Here is a 21,081-nt window from a genome sequence, read left to right as displayed (position 1 = left end):
AATTCTGATAAATTTTGGCTTATCTTCTTCAATTATAGAACATGTGATTCAATTTTTCTCATATGAAATACAATTTTGAATTTGTCTTTTAACTTGATTTTATTTTAAACCCAATTACTTTCTAAGACTGGAAATTTGAATGTTTACCTGAAAAAGATGCAATCCATATATAAGACAAACCACACAGACATTGAAAATAAGACCCCAAAGTATCTATCTGCTTCAGGGTAAAAACGACTAAGAATTTTGAAATGGAATTGAAATTTCACAATATTGTTTGCCATAAAAACAAGAGCTGAAGTTATCTCCTCTTCTTGGCAATTAGAAAGAATTAGGGGTCTGGAATGAGAGCTAAAGGGAAAGCACTTATTTTGAGCTTTCAGAATACAGGTGGGATTGGAAGAATGGAGGGGGGAAGGAGAAGGCTCAGTGAAGGTGGTGGCTGATAAACCAGACCCTGAAGAACAGACAGGATTGACTTTAGGAAAGAAACTTCTCTTTTTGCAGGAGGAGGATGGAAGACCAATGTTGAGGTAGAAAAGTTGGGACCTGGGAAAGAAATATGAACAAGATTGGTGTATAGTTAGGATTGGAGTGAGGATAGATCATAAATAACTTTCAATAAGGTCTTCATCCTCTAGGACAGTGGCTTTGGAATTTTATTGACTATGACTCATGATAAGAAATAATTTCCCCCATATAGGCATATATATACATATATACACATACACACAAGTATGTACAATTGCCCAAATAAAGCAAAGATGCTCTTCCTTCCCTCAAATACTTATTCCTTCCATATATTTAGCCTTATTACGTGCAATGTCCTCTGATACTTTTTATTCAAGTTTATCTGGTACTATTTCACTTAAGGATTATTCAGTGACCCACCAAAGGAATTCCACTTTCTGCATGAAAGTAAATAATGCTCTAGTGCAATTCACAAAAGTGAGTATAGGAATAGAATAGGGTTTTAAGGATATCAATTGTACGTGTTGCACAGGATAGACCAGAGAAGAAAAAGCAAGGAAACCCAGACTAATGATTATTGTGGTCATGAGGACAAATATTTTTTTTGCATCAATCAATGGCAAGTGAGCAAGGTCATTGTAAAACATACTGAGGAGAGATAATAGAATGATCTAAAGTGGTGAGAAGTAGAAATGAAGAAATGAATGTAAGGCAGGTGAAGGACCAATTAAGAATGTTTTTTTAAAAAGTCTATGCCTATTAATACCTATTTATGAAGAAATAGTGCATTATTCTTAAATCAAATTAAATCAGCTCTATGAAATAATTGCCTCAAAAGCTTTGAAATACCATAATCAACTCTCAGCTACTAAAAATTCAGCCAACTAGTAATAAAATGCAAAAATTCACATAGCCTTAGGAAAAAGAAAGAAACATATGCTGACTTCTACAATGTGCCAGGCATTAATATGTGTATTTTTCATTTAATCCTCACAACTTTATGAAACAAATATTAACCTTCTTATTCTACAGATAAGAAAACAGGTTCAAGAGGTTAAGTAGTTTGTTTATTTCTTTGTTTTTCCCCTCAAATGAAAGAGCTAGTCAGCTCAAAAAGACATCAGGACCCAGTCATATCTAGTTACAAGCTTGGACATAATTGATAGTGCAAAAATTCCAATTATGAAAAAAGTCTCCAATAATTTTTTAAAGAATCAGGTTTTTGTTTTTGTTTTTTCCCCAACAAATTTTATTTCAGTACACAGCACCACTCTTCAATCCAGCTTGTGATCTCAGAATAACTCTTTGCAGTTCACACTTGATTTTTTTTTTTTTACAGAAGAGAAAGATACATAATTCAAATGACAGGTAACGCTTTTAAAAAGAAACCTTTTATTTCGTTTTATAATTGCTAGCCGACCCTTAGCAGCCTCCTGCTATTGCGTGCGCACGCTCAGGTCTTACCCGCCAGCAGGGGGCGGGCCACGATTTCTGTCTCCTGCTGCTGTGCTCTGCGTCCCCTCTTCTTTGAACTTGTCACCTGGCTCTACCCTGGAGACGCTTCCTTAGCAACAGGTTGCCCTGAGCAACAGGAGGACGCGAGCCAGAGAGTCCGGTTCCTGGAGAGTTTCTAGCACCTGCTTGAGGTCCAAAGCGCGGGCGAGCCATGTCTGAGATCCTCTGTCAGTGGCTCAACCAAGATTTGAAGCTGTCCCGGACCGTGAGTGAGTGCCCGTGGGCGAGGGCGAGCGGGCGCCCAGCGAGACTAGCTGGTGGAAGGTGGCGGGCGGGGCTCCAGCTGCGCAGGTGGGCACCTGCACCCTCTCAGCGCTCCGCCCCCTCTGCACTGTCCCAACCCTGTCCCCAGCTGCCCCACTGAACACCCCAGCTGGCCTTTTTACATACCCCACTCTGCTACTCCTGAATTTCCTATCAGCACGGTGGGCCCAACAACACAGTTTCTGACCTACTGTGTGTTTCTAAGCAATCAGAGGTAGTTTAGGGAAGGCTCCTATGCTGGTCTCAGCAGTCTAACCCTGACATTGCCTCCTTCACAACATCAGAAGCATGGTGTGCTGACAGGCCAATGGAATAGGAAATTCCGTGGATAAGTTAAAATGCCTTCTCTGAGTGTGTTTTCTCTATGTATAAATGGATCCAATCGGATTTTGCATATTTAACCTCTCATCAGGGGAAAGTGTATGTGCAATGGGTTAATGTGGAATAGTTAACATTTATCACTTTTGGAAATGTTAAGCTGCAAATTTACAAACTTAGCTATTTCTGGCTACTATTTGCTCTTCCCTAATTTACCAGCCTGATTTTATTCTAAACATGAAGTTACCAAAAAACAAACAAAACAAACTCCTAACCTCAAACAAACTCCTAACCTCAGAGGCAGTTATACACACCTCCAAACTCAGTAACAGTCAAATCATTCCAATACAGTATTACACGTCTCATCCTCTTTGTTGTTTATTTAGTGGGAATTCATTTTAAGGTGGTAGGTTTGTTTTTTTCCCCTTGGCAAGAAGGTTTTCAGTGCAATCACCTTCATTTTGTTTTCCCAGACGAACTCTTGCATCATTGTCAATTTGCTACCAGTGGGTTGTGATGCATGCTCAACCTTAGGTCACCTGTAGATTCCAATCTATGTAACCAAAGCTAATAATCTTCAGTGAGTTAGATTTAAACAGACCATTTTCCTAGAAAACAATGCTTAGATGTATACATTAATGAAATATTTTGGAAAACAAAAAGTTGATCAGTACAAAATTACACCTGGAATTCAAAAATTCAATTTATAATGAAAAATAAGCAAGTGAAATGTTACTGAAAGATTTGCTGAACTGGGGCTGGGGATGTGGCTCAAGCGGTAGCGCGCTCGCCTGGCATGCGTGCGGCCCGGGTTCGATCCTCAGCACCACATACCAACAAAGATGTTGTGTCCGCCGAGAACTAAAAAATAAATAAATATTAAAAAATTCTCTCTCTCTCTCTCTCTCTCTCTCTCTCTCTCTCTCTCTCTCTTCTCTCACTCTCTCTTTAAAAAAAAAAAAAAGATTTGCTGAACAATTCTTTAAGAGTCATCAGTTATGTTCAAGAATAAACACTGCCTCCTTAAAACAAAATTCCTGTGAACTCACCATAAGAGAAAACGAGCATGAGAATATCATAACTGAATATTCTCGAACCATAAATAAGATACCTTCAAATTCCATGTACTATACAAGTCAGAGTCTTTGTAAGGATGGGTATACAAAACAGCCTATATTATATTGGATTCTGGATATGGATATATTTTAAATTGTAAATACTCTTTTCACACATATTTTAAATTATTCTGTCATTTTAGACATATTATCAATAGAATCAAAGGAGCAATAAAGAGAAAACTGGGTTCAAAAAAATAAGTATTGCTAAGTCTTGCTATTATAGTATCCAAAGTAAGAATAATAATCTTTTGGTCCCACATTTTACACTCAGTGAAAAATAATAACTATTGTATATTTGAGGGGGTCTCAAGTGAAACTGTAAATTAAAAACATCTACCAGACTTCCTAGTATCTGTTAGATGTTCAATAAACATTATTTCAACTTTTTTACAGGCAATATATATAGTGCCTCATATAGCACTTGTTACATAATGAGCACTTAATAATTGTTTATTAAATGAGAGTACATGAGAGGAAAAAGTACCATATTATTTAGATTTCTTCATCTTGATGTCACCTTGGATTCTTGAATGTTGAACTTTGTGATTTCAGAAGTTCTATTTTGTTACTTTAAGCAAATTCTAAGAAATTTTCTTATACTAAGTGAAATTACATTTTTCATATTTCTTTCAATAACATTCCTTATGCTATTTTTTACTATAAAATGAATTATTGAATTCCAGATGTATTTTTGCATTAAGTGACATTTTTGTATTCTAAGGTATTTCATTAACAATACATCTAAGCATTATTTTCTAGTCACGTCACCAATTTCTAATGGAAAGAAGAACAGCAGTATAACTTATTCTGGCAAATGATATGAACATGACACATGAATTTGGTGCCCTGGGGCACTCAGGAGAAGATTGAATTTATAAATCAGATTGCTTATTTACAATCAGAAATTAGGTATTATCAAAATGACTCTAAAATCAAGCTAATATTTGATTTGTTTCACACTTTTTCTGACCTAGACATATTTTTATGATTTATGAAATGTGCATTCTTTTTATTTTTAAAAAATTTTTATTGGTTCCTTTTAGTTATATATAATATTAGGATTCATTTTGACATGATTATAAATCATGGAATATAATTTGCTCTAACTTAAACCCCCGTATTTCTCCTTTCTCTCCCCTCTTCCATTCCATGTTCCCTTCTATACTGATCTTTCTAATTACTTATGATTTTTTAAATTTAGTACCACCCAAAGGTGAGATTCACCGTGGTATATTCACATATGTAAACAGGAATGGTAGGTCAGTTCGCTCTACCTGTCTTCCCTTTTCCCATCCTTCCTCCTGTCCACTCAATTCCCTTCCTCTATTCCACTGGTCTTAGTGAGGTGTTGAAATCAGGAGGGCTCAGCCCTTGTGAAGAGTTAAGGCCATCAGGGCAGGAGTGGGTTAATTATTGCTAGAGTAACTCCTGATACATGGATCACTTTGTCCCCCTTCCCCTCTGTATCAAGCACTCACTTGCTCTTCTGCCTTCTGTCATGTCATTGTAGAGCAAAAGGCCCTTGGCAGATGTCAATACCTTGACATTCTTTAGTCTCTAGATACCTTAAACCTTTTAGTCTCTAAAACTATGAAGAAAAAAAATATTTTTAGTAAATTATCCAGTCTGTGTGTTTTGTTCCAGCAACAGACAATAGACTGAGACAGACATCATTAATTCTTCTTTGTCAGGTGTAAAAATGGAAGAGATATATTTAGAACTTTGTTTAAGGCTGTGCAGCTGGGAAGCTAGGTTTGCTACCTTTTGGTCCCTTTCTCTTTTAACCAAGTGTCATTGAACCATATATTTTCTTTTTCTTAAGCTCTTAGGGTCATTAGAAAATATGTTGCTTCTGATCAAAAGCAACAGACTTTGATATTTCCTAGCTAGCTTAGCAGCATTTTTTTAAAAAAAGAAAATTAAAACTTGACTTATGTTCACTAGAAATTAATAGAGTAGGTGTCATAGAAGGCTATCACATAAGTCAAAACAAAGCTTTAAGATACAAAGTTCCAAGAAAATGTGACACCAGAATTTTCACAACTGAAAGAGTTATGACATAGAAATTGAGATTTAGTTTCAGATAGTAAATCTTGAGAATATGGCAATAGCTTCAAAGGAGAAAACTGTAAAGGTTAACCATCCTGTTTTTATGTTGAAGGAAAAATTATCAATGTACCCCAGGACAAGACCTCAGGACACACCTGTAGCTGAATGTTGCAACACAAGAACACATACCATGGAGCCCGCAGGGCGACTCAGTAAGGGTATTGTTTCTGAGAAGGGTTCCGGGGTTCTGTTAGATCAGGACGCAAGAAAAGACCACTGACTCCAATTAAAATCAAATTAAAGCAAGCTTATTATTACGACCGGCCGGGCTGCCTCTCCCCACAAAAAATGCGGGAACAAGACAGCCCTGCAGCTTTCTTGCAGCCCAGCTTTATAGCCCAGAAAGTTACACAAAGGGGGGTTACAGATAGCAAAAATCTGAGGAGCATAACACAAATGTTAGTTTACATTTTTGCTGGCCCCGACATCAGAATTTATGAAGGTCATTAGAGCCTCAGAGAGGGTCATTATCTGGCCAGGGAAGGCCAAGATTTGTGAGGCGTCACTAAAGTTTCAGAGAGGGCTGCTATCTGGTCAGGGAAAGCCAGGCATGGATGAGTTCAAGGCACGGGCAGGCATTCCAAGCAGGTTCAGAATTTGCAGTCATTTATAGTAAAGCCGAAATTAGCTTTGCATGGCTTTGTGGCGAGATGGCTCCCAATTTTAAGAGAAAATCAGATTGGTCTATCAGTTCTTTACTCTGAATTAGATCCTTCCAAGAAAACAGGCAATTTTATGACTCGGTATCTTAATAAATCTTATCTGGAAATGGGAGAATGAAGTAAGACAGAATCCTGATTAGTAAAGAAGCAACCATCACTTATACTAACCTGAATATCGGGATATTTGGTCACTTTGTGTTTTGGAGAATATTCTTGGTTTTGTCTGATATCAGACATAACAAAAGAAGGATTTTGTTTTCATCTAGTCCTTCAGAATCACAGAGCAGCCTTGCCTGATGTTTGTGCAAGTGCCTTCCCAGCCAGGTCCTATGAGCACCCAGGCTTGACAAGGCCAGGTTGGTCCCTGCCACCAGCAATTGCTTCTCTCTCAAATGAATGTAACTTTGCCTGGTGATTGAACTGTTCTTATTATGCAGACTAGATGTTTACTCTTTCCATAGAGGGCCAAAGGCCACCGAGTATACATTGTTGTAGATCTATAGTTCCTTATCTGCAATTCCAAAATCCAGAAGTCTCTGAAAATTCAAAATTTGTCTTGATTCATTTGGCACTAAAACCTTAGCAGAAAAACTGTGAGGTTGGTTAGTCTTTACTTATCCTATTGAATGTGAATTTAAATATTTTGTTGTAGAAATCAACTGATTAGAGGTGCTTGCCTAGACTGGAAGAGGGTGTCATATCCTTCCTTGCCATAAGAGCGGGCCTGCATCTGAAGACAATGTCAAATATTCCTGAATATTGGAATACTGTTTAAACAAGTATGTTTGTACTATAGTCATCGATGGTCTATTATTGACTTTACAAATTGTATAATTAATATGACCTGCTTTCATGAATTGGAAGATGGTAATAATAACAATAAAAATTGTCACTGGGCACTTAAATATGGACCTGGCATTGTGCTGAGCAATTTATACACAATCTCTCATTTACTTCTCAAAACAACTCATGAGGTGAAGCCCATCACTGTCCCTCTTTTACAAAGAGGAAGGATGGTTATATAATCAAGATCAAGTGGCTTATAAGTTAGCAAGGAGACAAGCAGACTCTATTCTCTGGAGCCTACATGTTCCTCATTACCATGTGGAATATGGATGACTGTAAATGCTTTTCTTGAGATGGCTTGGTACCATGTTAATGGAGAAGCACAGGGACCATTTCACCTGCTGCTCCAGCCTAATGTAGACCTGACCAAGAGGCACACATCAAAGATTTTAGCAAAAAGAAACTTCAGTGATAGGGACCACATGGCTTGGGAGACCAGAAACAAGGTTGAATTATTGCTAAATGACTTTAAAACCAAATAAAAAATCATTTTGGGCTCAGGATGAAGATTGTCAGTGGGCGTCTATGGTTTATTTATTTCTTATATTTAGTCATTATTCATTATCCATGAGTCAACCTGTCACTTCTTACCCATAGGAAATTCCATTTATTCGTACAAATTAATTTATGGAATTAGCTCCCATGAAATTAGTCATGCTATTCTGTGAACTTTATTTGGAAGAAAAACATGATATATCAAAGGAGGAAAATTAGCTTTCATTTTTTTCTTATGATTTCGCTCTCCCCAACAACTTCCTTATTCTCTCCCTCTTCATTTGGCTTCTTATCTCTTTCCATTCTCTTATGTTAATCTGTACATTCTTAGCTTATATGCTTTTATTCATCTTTTTCTTTCCTTATCAAATGTCTTTCATACATTCTTTCTTGTTTCTCCTTTTTATTTTTTTACCATATGTCATTTGCTATATTCTTCTTTTATTGTACTCAGTTTTGCTAATGTAGCATATAATAAATCTGAAATGTCTTATGTGTAAAAAACTACAGATGGATATTTTTTATATTTGTTTATTTGTTTTAAACCTACCCAGACAAGAAAATGTGTTTACTGTCCATTTTTGATCTTTATACCATAAGCACCTGTATTTTATCCATATCAGAATTTCCTTATTAATATGCTGTGCCATTTCAAAGGAAATGGATTATGATTTTATTTTTCTAGTGACCTTTTTGTAGTAAATAGCTTACTACAGACCATTTGTCTGCTACATCAAGGGTGACAGAATAGGATTTGGCTATCCCCTAGTTATTCATGGGCTAGACTTCCAGTGTTCAATCAACATGAGCATCAGGCACAGTGCAAGCCCCAGAGAGATGTGGAAAGGAGATTACCTGAAGATGAAGTAGCAACAGCTCCTAAAAAGAAAGCAATAAGCCAAAAACTAGACCAAAGCCTGATGGCCTAGAACCAGAAAGAAATATATATCCATGGTTTAATGACAGCATTTGGCCAATCTCTTAGTTCAGAAAACTAAGAGAGTATGGATAGGCTAGTGGGCAGAGAGGCAGAGAAGACTGGAAGAAGGGAGCAACCAACAGAAGGGGCAGAAGGCACAGAGCAGGCCAGATGGCATGTGGAGGACAGGGTGGCAGCCAGGCCAGGGAACAACCTTGGCAGCTTGCAGTGAGGGTCCACACTGGACAATGAAAGCAGCAGTGATACAGAGGAGGTGATGTCTCATTTCGGCCTTTTGCAGTCAGAAAGAGACATTTGGATTTCAGTTGCTTCAGACCACCAAGGTCTGATGCCCAAAGGTGTTCACCAAGTAACAGATGGCATTTAGTTTAAGATCTAGCCAATCCTCCTCATTTTAGTAACATCACAAGGCACTATGGTATTCAGGTGGTACCATGTTCAAGTAGGGACAGTTCAGTGCCTTGAGTTTGAAATACAACTTCAAGGGTATCCAACCCGTACACCAGAGCTAGAGTTTGCCATGAATTACAAATTCTTTTTTAGAAGGTACCTGTTCTCTAAGTGTATTTTCTCCTGAGTAACACTGGAAACTCAGATAAAGACACTGTTTTGCAAAGACTCATATGACTGATAAAAAAGAGAGCACCAGACCATCAACTGTGAAAGAATGCACCCTGATTTTAGAGGAAGATCATTTTTCTGACCTGAGACTCCTCCTATGAACTAGATATCTGAGTGTAAGTTTAGGTGATTTGAATAGTTTATTTTCCTGGAGCTTATGAAATTTTTATTTCTTTTCTTGTTAAAGAGATTCATATACCAAATCAGTTTTTGACAATTTCCTACCCTTTATTTTCTGTTATAAATTGAAATTCACATAACCATAATCAATAGATTTGAATGCTGTGTAGTTCAGAAGCTTACCTTGAGGAAATAGAATCAAAGGAAATAATTTGCATCTCTTAAAACTACCTTTAGTATTGTATTGATTCAACTTAAGGATTGGAACATTATTCAAACTATAAAGTACTTTGAGAACAAATACTAACAAAGTCTTGAATATAGTCTTCTACTGCTGATGACATGGAGTCTTCTGAGTGAGGTATCTGGGCAGAGGCCTTCCCCAGGCAAGTCACCTTACCTCCTGCAAATCAGGACACACTATTATTCTGCATATTCAATAAGTCTGCTTGTTATTATTCCAATAGACAAAATAGAAGGACCTATACAACTGAGTCTGTGATACTACAGAGACAGTGGTGTTTTGTTTGTTTGTTTGTTTTTGTTGTGTGTATGTGTGTGGGGGGGTGCTGGGGGATTCACTGCTGCTGTCTAAATGATGGCAACATGTTGAAGATTTGTGGAGGATATAAAAATCATGTGAGAAATTATTTGGCTTATAAAAATATTATTTATTTTGTCTATCAATTATTATTTTGTCTATTGCCCTTAAATATCATAACTATCCTTCACTTCATAAAAAAATACAAGTGACTCAAAACTAAGGACATTGTTAAAGAAAGAAAATTCTATTAAATACTTAAATTTCTCCTGAACTTATTATATGCCTACTATGTGATAGGTATACTCAAGAATTCTCATATATTATCTGCAATCTTCAAAATGGCTCTCATGCAGGGTGTGGTGGAAATGGCTATAATCCTAGTAAGTGGGGAGGCTGACACAGGAGAATCACAAGTTCTGTAACTTAGAGAGACTCTAAGCAACTTAGCAAGACCCTGTCTCAAAATCATCATCATCATCATCATCATCATCATCAGGGTTTGCTACAGATCAGTGGTAAAGCACCCCTGAGTTAAATCCCCAGAAAAATAAAGAGAAAGAAAGAAGAAAGGAAAGAAGGAAGGAAGGAACTAAAGAAGGAAAGGGAAAAAAAGGCTGTCCATTGTCCATGATAAAATACTACTAGGATGAACAAAAAAGATGAAATCCTATCATTCAAGACAACGTTAGTAGAAGTGGAAATAATTTTGTTATGTGAAATAAGCCAGGCACATAAAGACAAGTACTTCTGCTCTCACTCATATGTGGAATCTAAGAAAGTTGATCCCGAAGAAATTAAGAATAGAATGGCAGCAACCAGAGTCTGGGGAGGGTGGGGAGCAGAGAAAGGTGGGGAAATTGCCCAGTGAGTACTAAGCTGCATTTGATAGGCCAACAAGTGCTGGTGTGCTGTGGCACAGAAGGAGAACTACAGATAACAGTAATGGACTGTGTGTTTCAAAAAGCTTAAAAAAAGAGGATTTTGAAAGTTTTTACCATAAAGAAATGATCTGAGGACATAGCTATGTATAACCCGATTTAAATATTATACAGTGTAGAGTATATTCATGTATCAGAACATCACAAGTTACCCCATCAATAAGAAGTACAATTTTTGTTTATACCTATTAGTTAAAAATAAACTTAATTAATAATTCAAATAACTCTCCAAGATAAGACACAGATATAGTTATCTCTGTTCCAGAGACAGAGACAGAAACAGGAAGGTTAAACTGCTTGCCCAAGATCGCATAGCAAGTAAGGGGCAAGAGAGCCAAGATTCCAACAGAGACGTTTCTGGCTCCAAAGATATTTTTCCTCTGGTATAGTGCCATTGTTGAATAGGACAAGAACTGGACCTCTGTGACCCTTCTGAACCACAAAGCAAAAGCTTGATTATGTTTAATAGGGTTTCTATAAAAAGGTGCATATTATTTCAGTAAACTTTCCATTGTTTTAAGGTTAAAAACAAATTGTTATTTTTAGAAGATGAATTGCACTTCAATTAGCCAGAATATACTATCATCATAGGTTATATGAATAACTAAAATAGAGTGCTTTTATAAAATATATTCAAGGTTTATACTTAGATCTAAGGTTACTTATAATTTGGGGGGTTATGCTTTGTTTAATTTTAATCAAAAATGTTCTTTCTCTTCTCTCAAAAGTTTGTAGATCATCAATTATTGATTTATATTTGGGCATTTTAATGTCTACTGTTACACTTTTACTTTGACTATTAAAAGTTGTTTCTAGAAATATAGTTGTGGCATTTTAAGTTCAAATTAAATTATGTGGTTTTTAACTCTACGTTTAAATTATAGTGTGACTTGATTTTTACTTTTCTATGTCAATGATTTAAAATTCAGGTCCCAAGGCATTTGCAAAGGCATTTTCCAGTGGCTACCTAATTGGAGAAGTTCTACACAAGTTTGAGCTTCAGGATGATTTTTCAGAGTTTTCAGAAAGCAGGTCAGTAAGATAATTTTTTACTTAAAAAAGTCAATTCCTTTGGCATTTGGAATATTCAAAATAAATTTTAAAGAATCAATCGTAAAATTTCTTCCAAACCTAAACCAGCCAAGCAGATCATTAGCATGGGAATGGTTGCTACCTCACATGTGCTTTCTTTCTGTCCTATCAGTACAAGGGAAAGTTCAATGGTGCAGCAAGACCTCATGTCCCATAGCACTTATTTTTATGTCTTCCATTTTTTTGAGTCTTAAGCTCAATTACTTTTCTTTTGTTAATTGATTATTTCTTATTTTAAGAGAAGAAAAGGAGCAGCATATGGTGTCCTGGGTGGTCAATTAGTATTATTCTTTGTTTTGAAAATATAAAGCATAACTTAACTCATAATAAAAATCCATATTTTTGTTTTAGCAGCTTTATTGAAATATATTTCTTATACCACAATTCACCATTTTGAAGTTTACAATTAATTAAAGGATTTTAGTATATTCACATACTTAGAATATTTGCAACCATTATCATTGACCACTGAGCCCCTGATGCCCACTAATCTATCTCTGTCTCTATGGATTTGCCTATTTCATATAATGAAATATGACATTTTGTGTGACTTCTTCCACTTATAATAATGTTTTCAAGGTTCATTCATATTGTCTTCTTCATTTCTATTTACTTGTTGAATAACTTCACTTAACTGGATGTGCCATGCCACATTTTGCTTACCCATCTGTCCATGAATGGATATTTGAGTTTCCACTTTTTGATTTTGAACACTGTATTTTTGCAGGAATGTTTTTATTCCTCTTGGGCATATGCCAAGGAGAAGAATTGTTGCACTATATGGTCTATGTTTACACTTTGAGGAACACCTAAACAGCTTTTTAAAGCACCTATACCATTTAAATTCATACTAGCAGTATATGAGGGTATCAGTTTCTCCACATCCTCATCAAGGATTGCTAATTTCTATATTTTTCATTACAACCCTCTGGGTGGGGGTGAAGTGGCATCTCCTTATGATTTTGATTTGCATTTCTCTAATGACAAATGATGTTGAACAGTTTTTCATTTGCATATTAATTATTTGCATAGACTCACTGATGTAATATTTGATGAGATCTTTCACAGATTTTTTAAATTAGGTTGTTTTTTGCTGTCATTGTTTTAGCTGAATTATAAGTATTATTTACATATAAAGTTCTTTGTCAAATAAAAAAGCTGTAAATATTTTTCCACAATGCAGATTAAATGTTTACTTTCTTAATGGTGTCCTTGAGGCACAGTCATTTTGATGAATTCCAACTTACCTTTTTGTTTATTTTGGTCTCTTGTGGGTTTTGTGTCTCTTTATAAATTAAGTTCTTTTCATTTATGTAAGATCTGGACAATGTTTTTCTTTCGTGATTTTAGTAATTTGAGTCTTCTCTTTTTTCTTGATTTGCAAGTTTTATTAAGAGCCAACTATATATTTTCTACTTGCTATTAAATTTACTCAGCTATAATCATCATTATTTATGCATATCTGCTTTATTTGGGTTTATTTTCTCTTTTTCTAGTTTCTTGATATGGATATTTAGCTTTTTTGAGATCTTCCTTTTTAATATGTGCATTTGTGGCTCTTTAATCACTGCATTAACTGCAACCCATAATTTTGAAAGACTATTTCATATATTTATTCGTCTCAAAGAATGTTCTACTTTTCCCTGTTATTTCTTCCCATCCATTTTTATTTAGAAGTATGCTTCAGGTTTCTTTTAGTTACTTTTGCCTGACATGTTTTTCCAACCTTTGACTTTCAATAAATTTGTGTCTTTTGATCTAAAGTACATTTTCTTATAAATAGCACATAATTGAATCACATACCCATTATTCTGATACCTACTTTGTAATTATAGCTATTTAATCATCTTTTTTAATGTAGTTATGTAAGAAGTAGAATTTAAGTTTGCCATTTTGCTATTTGTTTTTGTATGTATTATCATTTTGGCTACTCCATTACTGCCTTCTCTTATGTTGAATAAATATTTTCTAATACAACCTTAATTTGATTATTTATTTCATTATTTTTTGAGGGCTTTTAGTGGTTGACATAGCAGTACAATTAATATTTGAAGTTAAATCAAATTAGTTCATATAAACACTAATTTAATTTTAATAGTATACAAAAACTTTGGTTCAATGTAGCCTAGTTATCCCTCCATTTCTTTGTGCTCTTATTGGCATACAAATTACATCAAAGACCAACAACTCAGCTTCATAGTTATTGTCTTTTTTTTTATTGTTGGTCGTTCAAAACATTACATAGTTCCTCATACATCATATTTCACAGTTTGATTCAAATGAGTTATGAAGTCCCAATTTTATCCCGTATACAGATTGCTGTATCACATCAGTTACCCTTCCATTGATTGACATATTGCCTTTCTAGTGTCTGATGTATTCTGCTGTCTGTATTATTCTCTACTATCCCCCCTCCCCTCCCCTCCCCTCCCCTTTTCTCTCTCTACCCCTTCTACTGTAAATCACTTCTTCCATTTGAATTATCTTGTCTTACCCCTCCTTTCCTCTTATATGTCATTTTGTATAACCCTGAGGATCGCCTTCCATTTCCATGCGATTCCCCTTCTCGTTTCCTTTCCCTCCCACCTCTCAACCCTGTTAATGAAAATCTTCGTCTCAAGCTCTTCGTCCCTACCCTGTCCTTGTTTACTCCCCTTATATCAGAGGAGTCATTTGGTATTTGTTTTTTAAAGATTGACTAGCTTCACTTAGCATAATCTGCTCTAATGCCATCCATTTCCCTCCAAATTCTATGATTTTGTCATTTTTAAATGCAGAGTAATACTCCAATGTGTATAAATGCCACATTTTTTTAATCCATTCATCTATTGAAGGGCATCTAGGCTGATTCCACAATCTTGCTATCGTGAATTGTGCTGCTATGAACATCGATGTAGCAGTGTCCCTGTAGCATGCTCTTATTAGGTCTTTAGGGAATAGACCGAGAAGGGGAATAGCTGGGTCAAATGGTGGTTCCATTCCCAGCTTTCCAAGAAATCTCCATACTGCTTTCCAAATTGGCTGCACCAATTTGCAGTCCCACCAGCAATGAACAAGAGTGCCCTTTTCCCCACATCCTCTCCAGCACTTATTGTTGTTTGACTTCCTAATGGCTGCCAATCTTACTGGAGTGAGATGGTATCTTAGGGTAGTTTTGATTTGCATTTCTCTGACTGCTAGCGATGGTGAGCATTTTTTCATGTACTTATTGATTGATTGTATGTCCTCTTCTGAGAAGTGTCTGTTCAGGTCCTTTGCCCATTTATTGATTGGGTTACTTGTTGTCTTATTGTCTAATTTTTTGAGTTCTTTATATATTCTGGTTATTAGGGCTCTATCTGAAGTGTGTGGAGTAAAGATTTGTTCCCAGGATGTAGGCTCCCTGTTTATCTCTCTTATTGTTTCTTTTGCTGAGAAAAAACTTTTTAGTTTGAGTAAGTCCCATTTGTTGATTCTAGCTGTTAACTCTTGCGCTATGGGTGTCCTATTGAGGAATTTGGAGCCTGCTCCCACAGTATGTAGATCATAACCAACTTTTTCTTCTATCAGATGCCATGTCTCTGATTTAATATCAAGCTCCTTGATCCATTTTGAGTTAACTTTTGTGCACGGCGAGAGATAGGGATTCAGATTCATTTTGATGCAAATGGATTTCCAGTTTTCCCAGCACCATTTGTTGAAGATGCTATCCTTCCTCCATTGCATGCTTTTAGCCCCTTTATCAAATATAAGATAGTTGTAGTTTTGTGGATTGGTTACTGTGTCCTCTATTCTGTACCATTGGTCCACCCGCCTGTTTTGGTACCAGTACCATGCTGTTTTCGTTACTATTGCTCTGTAGTATAGTTTGAAGTCTGGTATCGCTATACCGCCTGATTCACACTTCCTGCTTAGTATTGTTTTTGCTATTCTGGGTCTTTTATTATTCCATATGAATTTCATGATTCTTTTATCTATTTCTACAAGAAATGCAGCTGGGATTTTGATTGGCATTGCATTGAACTTATAGAGAACTTTTGGTAATATCGCCATTTTGATGATGTTGGATCTGCCTATCCATGAGCAGGGTATATTTTTCCATCTTCTAAGGTCTTCTTCTATGTCTTTCTTTAGGGTTTTGTAATTTTCATTGTATAAATCTTTCACCTCTTTTGTTAGGTTGATTCCCAAGTATTTTATTTTTTGGGGGGATATTGTGAATGGAGTAGTTGTCCTCATTTCCGTTTCAGAGGATTTGTCACTGATATACAGGAATGCCTTTGATTTATGCGTGTTGATCTTATATCCTGCCACTTTGCTGAATTCATTTATTAGCTCTAATAGCTTCTCTGTAGACCCTTTTGGGTCTGCTAGGTATAGAATCATATCATCTGCAAATAGTGATAATTTAAGTTCTTCTTTTCCAATTTTTATCCCTTTAATTTCTTTCGTCTGTCTAATTGCTCTGGCCAGTGTTTCGAGGACTATGTTGAACAGAAGTGGTGAGAGAGGGCATCCCTGTCTTGTACCAGATCTTAGAGGGAATGCCTTCAATTTTTCTCCATTCAGAATGATGCTGGCCTGTGGCTTATCATATATTGCTTTTACAATGTTGAGGTATGATCCTGTTATCCCTAATTTTTCTAGAGTTTTGAACATAAAGGGATGCTGTACTTTGTCGAATGCTTTTTCTGCGTCTATCGAGACTATCATATGGTTCTTATTTTTTAGTCTATTGATGTGGTGGATAACATTTATTGATTTCCGCATATTGAACCAGCCTTGCATCCCATGGATGAATCCTACTTGATCATGGTGTATAATTTTTTTGATATGTATTTGAATCCAGTTCGCCAGAATTTTATTGAGGATTTTTGCGTCAAGGTTCATTAGAGATATTGGTCTGTAGTTTTCTTTCTTTGAAGTGTCTTTGTCTGGTTTCGGAATCAGGGTGATGTTGGCCTCGTAGAATGAATTTGGAAGTTCTCCCTCTTTTTCTATTTCCTGAAATATCTTGAAAAGTATTGGTGTTAGTTCCTCTTTAAAGGTTTTGTAAAACTCTGCTGTATACCTATCCGGTCCTGGGCTTTTCTTAGTTGGTAGTCTTTTGATGGTTTCTTCTATTTCTTCTATTGTTATTGGTCTGTTTAGGTTGTCTATATCCTCCTGGTTCAATCTGGGCAGATCGTAAGACTTAAGGAATTTATCTATGCCTTCACTATCTTCTATTTTATTGGAGTATAAGGCTTCAAAATAGTCTCTGATTATCTTCTGTATTTCTGAAGTGTCTGTTGTGATATTGCCTTTTTCATCCCGTATGCTAGTAATCTGGGTTCTCTCTCTTCTTCTCTTCGTTAGCATGGCTAAGGGTCTGTCAATTTTATTTATTTTTTCAAAGAACCAGCTTTTAGTTTTGTCAATTTTTTCAATTGTTTCTTTTGTTTCAATTTCATTAATTTCAGCTCTGATTTTGATTATTTCTTGCCTTCTACTTCTTTTGCTGTTGTTTTGCTCCTCTTTTTCTAGGATTTTGAGATGAAGTATGAGATCATTTATTTGTTGGTTTTTTCTTTTTTTGAGGAATGAACTCCAAGCAATGAATTTTCCTCTTAGGACTGCTTTCAATGTGTCCCATAGATTCCGATATGTTGTGTCCGTGTTTTCATTTAACTCTAGGAATTTTTTAATTTCCTCCTTGATGTGTTCAATAATCCATATGTCATTCAGCAACCTGTTGTTCATTCTCCAAGTGATGCTTGATTTTTCCTTTCTTCTTTTATCATTGATTTTCAGTTTCATTCCATTATGATCAGATAAGATGCATGGTATTATCTCTACCCCTTTATATTGTCTAAGAGTTGTCCTGTGACATAATATATGGTCTATTTTTGAGAAGGTTCCATGTGCTGCTGAAAAAAAAGTGTAACTACTTGATGTTGGGTGGTAAAGTCTATATATGTCAATTAAGTCTAGGTTATTAATTGTGTTGTTGAGTTCTATAGTTTCCTTGTTTAACTTTTGTTTGGAAGATCTGTCCAGTGGTGAGAGAGGTGTGTTGAAGTCTCCCATGATGATTGTATGGTGGTCTATCAGACTCTTGAACTTGAGAAGAGTTTGCTTGATGAACACCGCTGCACCATTATTTGGGGCATATATATTTATGATTGTTATGTCTTGTTGGTTTATGGTTCCCTTGAGCAGTATGAAGTGTCCTTCTTTATCCCTTTTGATTAGCTTTGGCTTGAAATCTATTTTATTAGATATGAGTATGGACACGCCTGCTTGTTTCCGCAGTCCATATGAGTGGTATGATTTTTCCCAACCTTTCACCTTCAGTCTATGGATATCTTTTTCTATCAGATGCGTCTCCTGTAGACAGCATATTGTTGGGTCTTGTTTTGTGATCCATTCTACTAGCCTGTGTCTCTTAATTGGTGAGTTTAAGCCATTGACATTTAGGGTTATTATTGAGATATGGTTTGTACTTCTATCCATATTTGTTTGTTGATGTTACTAAACCTGATTTGTTTCCTCTTTGACTACTTTCCCCCCTTTACTGTCCTACCTCCCATTGTTGGTTTTCAATGTTATTTTCCATTTCCTCTTCTTGCAATGTTTTGCCAAGGATTTTTTGAAGAGATGGTTTTCTAGCTGCGAATTCTTTTAACTTTTGTTTATCATGGAAGGTTTTAATTTCATCTTCTAACCTGAAGCTTAATTTTGCCGGATACACGATTCTTGGTTGGAACCCATTTTCTTTCAGTGTTTGAAATATGTTATTCCAGGATCTTCTAGCTTTCAGAGTCTGTGTTGAGAGATCAGCTGTTATCCTGATTGGTTTACCCCTAAATGTAATCTGCTTCCTTTCCCTTGTAGCTTTTAAAATTCTTTCCTTATTCTGTATGTTGGACATCTTCACTATAATGTGTCTAGGTGTGGATCTCTTATGGTTTTGTACATTCGGCGTCCTGTAGGCTTCTAGGATTTGGGATTCTGTCTCATTCTTCAAGTCTGGGAAGTTTTCTCGTATTATTTCATTGAATAGGCTGTGTATTCCTCTGGTGTGGAGCTCTGTGCCTTCCTGTATCCCCATGACTCTTAAATTTGGTCTTTTGATATTGTCCCATATTTCTTGGATGTTCTGTTCATGGTTTCTTAGCAGACTTGCTGAGCTGTCTATGTTCTTTTCCAGTTGAAATACTTTGTCTTCATTGTCTGATGTTCTCTCTTCTAAGTGATCTACTCTGCTGGTAGTATTCTCAATTGAGTTTTTAAGTTGGTTTATTTTTTCCTGCATTTCTAGTATTTCTATTTGTTTGTTTTTTATTTCCTCTATCTCCCTGTGAAATTGATCTTTTACTTCCTGGATTTGTTTGTCAATGTGATCTTTCATTATCTGATTTTGCTGTCTCATGTCTTCCTTGAGACTCCAGATCATCTGAAGCATGTATATCCTGATCTCTCTATCTGACATTCCATCTGTTGCACCTATTACCTCTTCTAAAGTTGAGTTGACCTGCATTGCCTGTGGTCCTTTCTTTCCTTGTCTTTTCATACTGCTGGCGTTTCTTTCTGCTTGGTGAAACTGTTGTGTTTTGAAATTTTCCCTCTATTTATTTATATTGCTCTTGTATAGTTGAATAATCACCCTTGCAGGGCATGTAGTGGCTGTGATCCTCCTCCAATTGGTGTGATCCGTCTACCACGCTGGCAGGCCCTAGGTCTGCTCTGCTGGTCGGTCAAAGGTCCGCCTACCCAGCAGGCACGAGGGGCACCTCTATCACTCCGCAGGTTGCTGGGCCTAACCTCCCGATGGGTCGAAGGTTCGCCTAGCTTGCAGGGGGCTGCTCCCGGAGCGAGAGCTAGGCCTCCCGGGGGAGCCCGGATGGTGGAGGCCGACTGCCGGTTCAGGCGGGGCGGGCCAAGCCGCACTGGGTGCCGGCGGCTTGCAAACGCGGCTGGTATCAGCAGGACTTAACTCCTGCACCCGCTGCGGGGGCACCTTTATCGCCGAGTAGCTGCGGTCGCGTGGTTGGGAACCGGGCGGGTGGGGCCGCTTCTCCCAGGGCGAGAGCTGGGCCTCCCGGGGGAGCCCGGATGGCGGAGGACTGCCGGTTCAGGCGGGGCGGGCCAAGCCGCTCCGGGATCCCGCGGGTTGCAAAGGTGGCTGGCGTCTGTAGGACTTAACTTCTGCACCCGCCGCCGGTTCGGGCGGGGCGGGCCAAGCCGCTCAGGGTTCCCGCGAGTTGCAAAGGTGGCTGGCGTCTGCAGGACTTAACTTCTGCACCCGCCACGAGGGCACCTTTATCTCCAAGTAGCTGAGGCCACCTGGTTAGAAACCAGGCGGGTGGGGCCGCTTCTCCCAGGGCGAGAGCTAGGCCTCCCGGGGGAGCCCGGCGGGGCGGGCCAAGCAGCTCAGGGATCCCGCGGGTTGCAAAGGCGGTTGGCGTCTGCAGGACTTAACTTCTGCACCCGCCACGTGGGCACCTTTATCGCCGAGTAGCTGTGGCCGCCTGGTTATGAAGCGGGCGGGTGGGGCCGCTTCTCCCAGGGCGAGAGCTAGGCCTCCAGGGGGAGCCGCCTGCCGGAGCGGCTGATGGTTGGGGGACTAGACCTCTGTGCCCGCGTGGTCTTCCAAGATCCACTTCTCTGGGGCAACCTGTCACTTCGAGTAAACCTACCAGTTCACGGCAGCCCTCCTCTTAAGGAAGTTATGCTAGAAGTTCCTCCGTAGCTAGGCTGCAGCTGTTTCGATGAGTCTTTCATATCCCGTTAAAGTGGAGACGTTGGAGTCGCTGCTTCCTCGCCGGCCGCCATGTTGGATCCCCCCGTTATTGTCTTATGTAATTAATTATCTTTCAAATTAAATAGAAGAAAATAGTTATAAACAAAAACACATATAAACTATCTTTTATTTCTCTGTGTAATAACCTCTGCTGATGTTCTTTATTTCTCTTGGGATTCAAGTTACTGTTTATTGTTCTTTCATTTAGCTTTAAGAGTTCCCTTAGTATTTCTTGTATGGCAGGTATGCTGACAACACATTCTC

The 21,081-nt window shown here is 37.6% G+C and overlaps 1 protein-coding gene across 1 annotated transcript in view; it reads left to right on the top strand.

Moving 5' to 3' along the window:
- Positions 1-2,137: 2,137 nt before the first annotated feature.
- Positions 2,138-21,081, top strand: part of Spef2 (sperm flagellar 2) — a 175,395-nt gene continuing 156,451 nt past the window's right edge. Inside the window, 2 exon segments of the mRNA XM_077795544.1 lie at positions 2,138-2,195; positions 11,891-11,993. Of these exon segments, the coding sequence (XP_077651670.1) occupies positions 2,138-2,195; positions 11,891-11,993 (161 nt within the window).

Source organism: Urocitellus parryii, chromosome 1 (assembly GCF_045843805.1).
Source record: "Urocitellus parryii isolate mUroPar1 chromosome 1, mUroPar1.hap1, whole genome shotgun sequence".
In the NCBI taxonomy this organism is placed as follows: Eukaryota; Metazoa; Chordata; class Mammalia; order Rodentia; family Sciuridae; genus Urocitellus; species Urocitellus parryii.
This window is presented reverse-complemented; position numbering and strand designations above follow the sequence as displayed.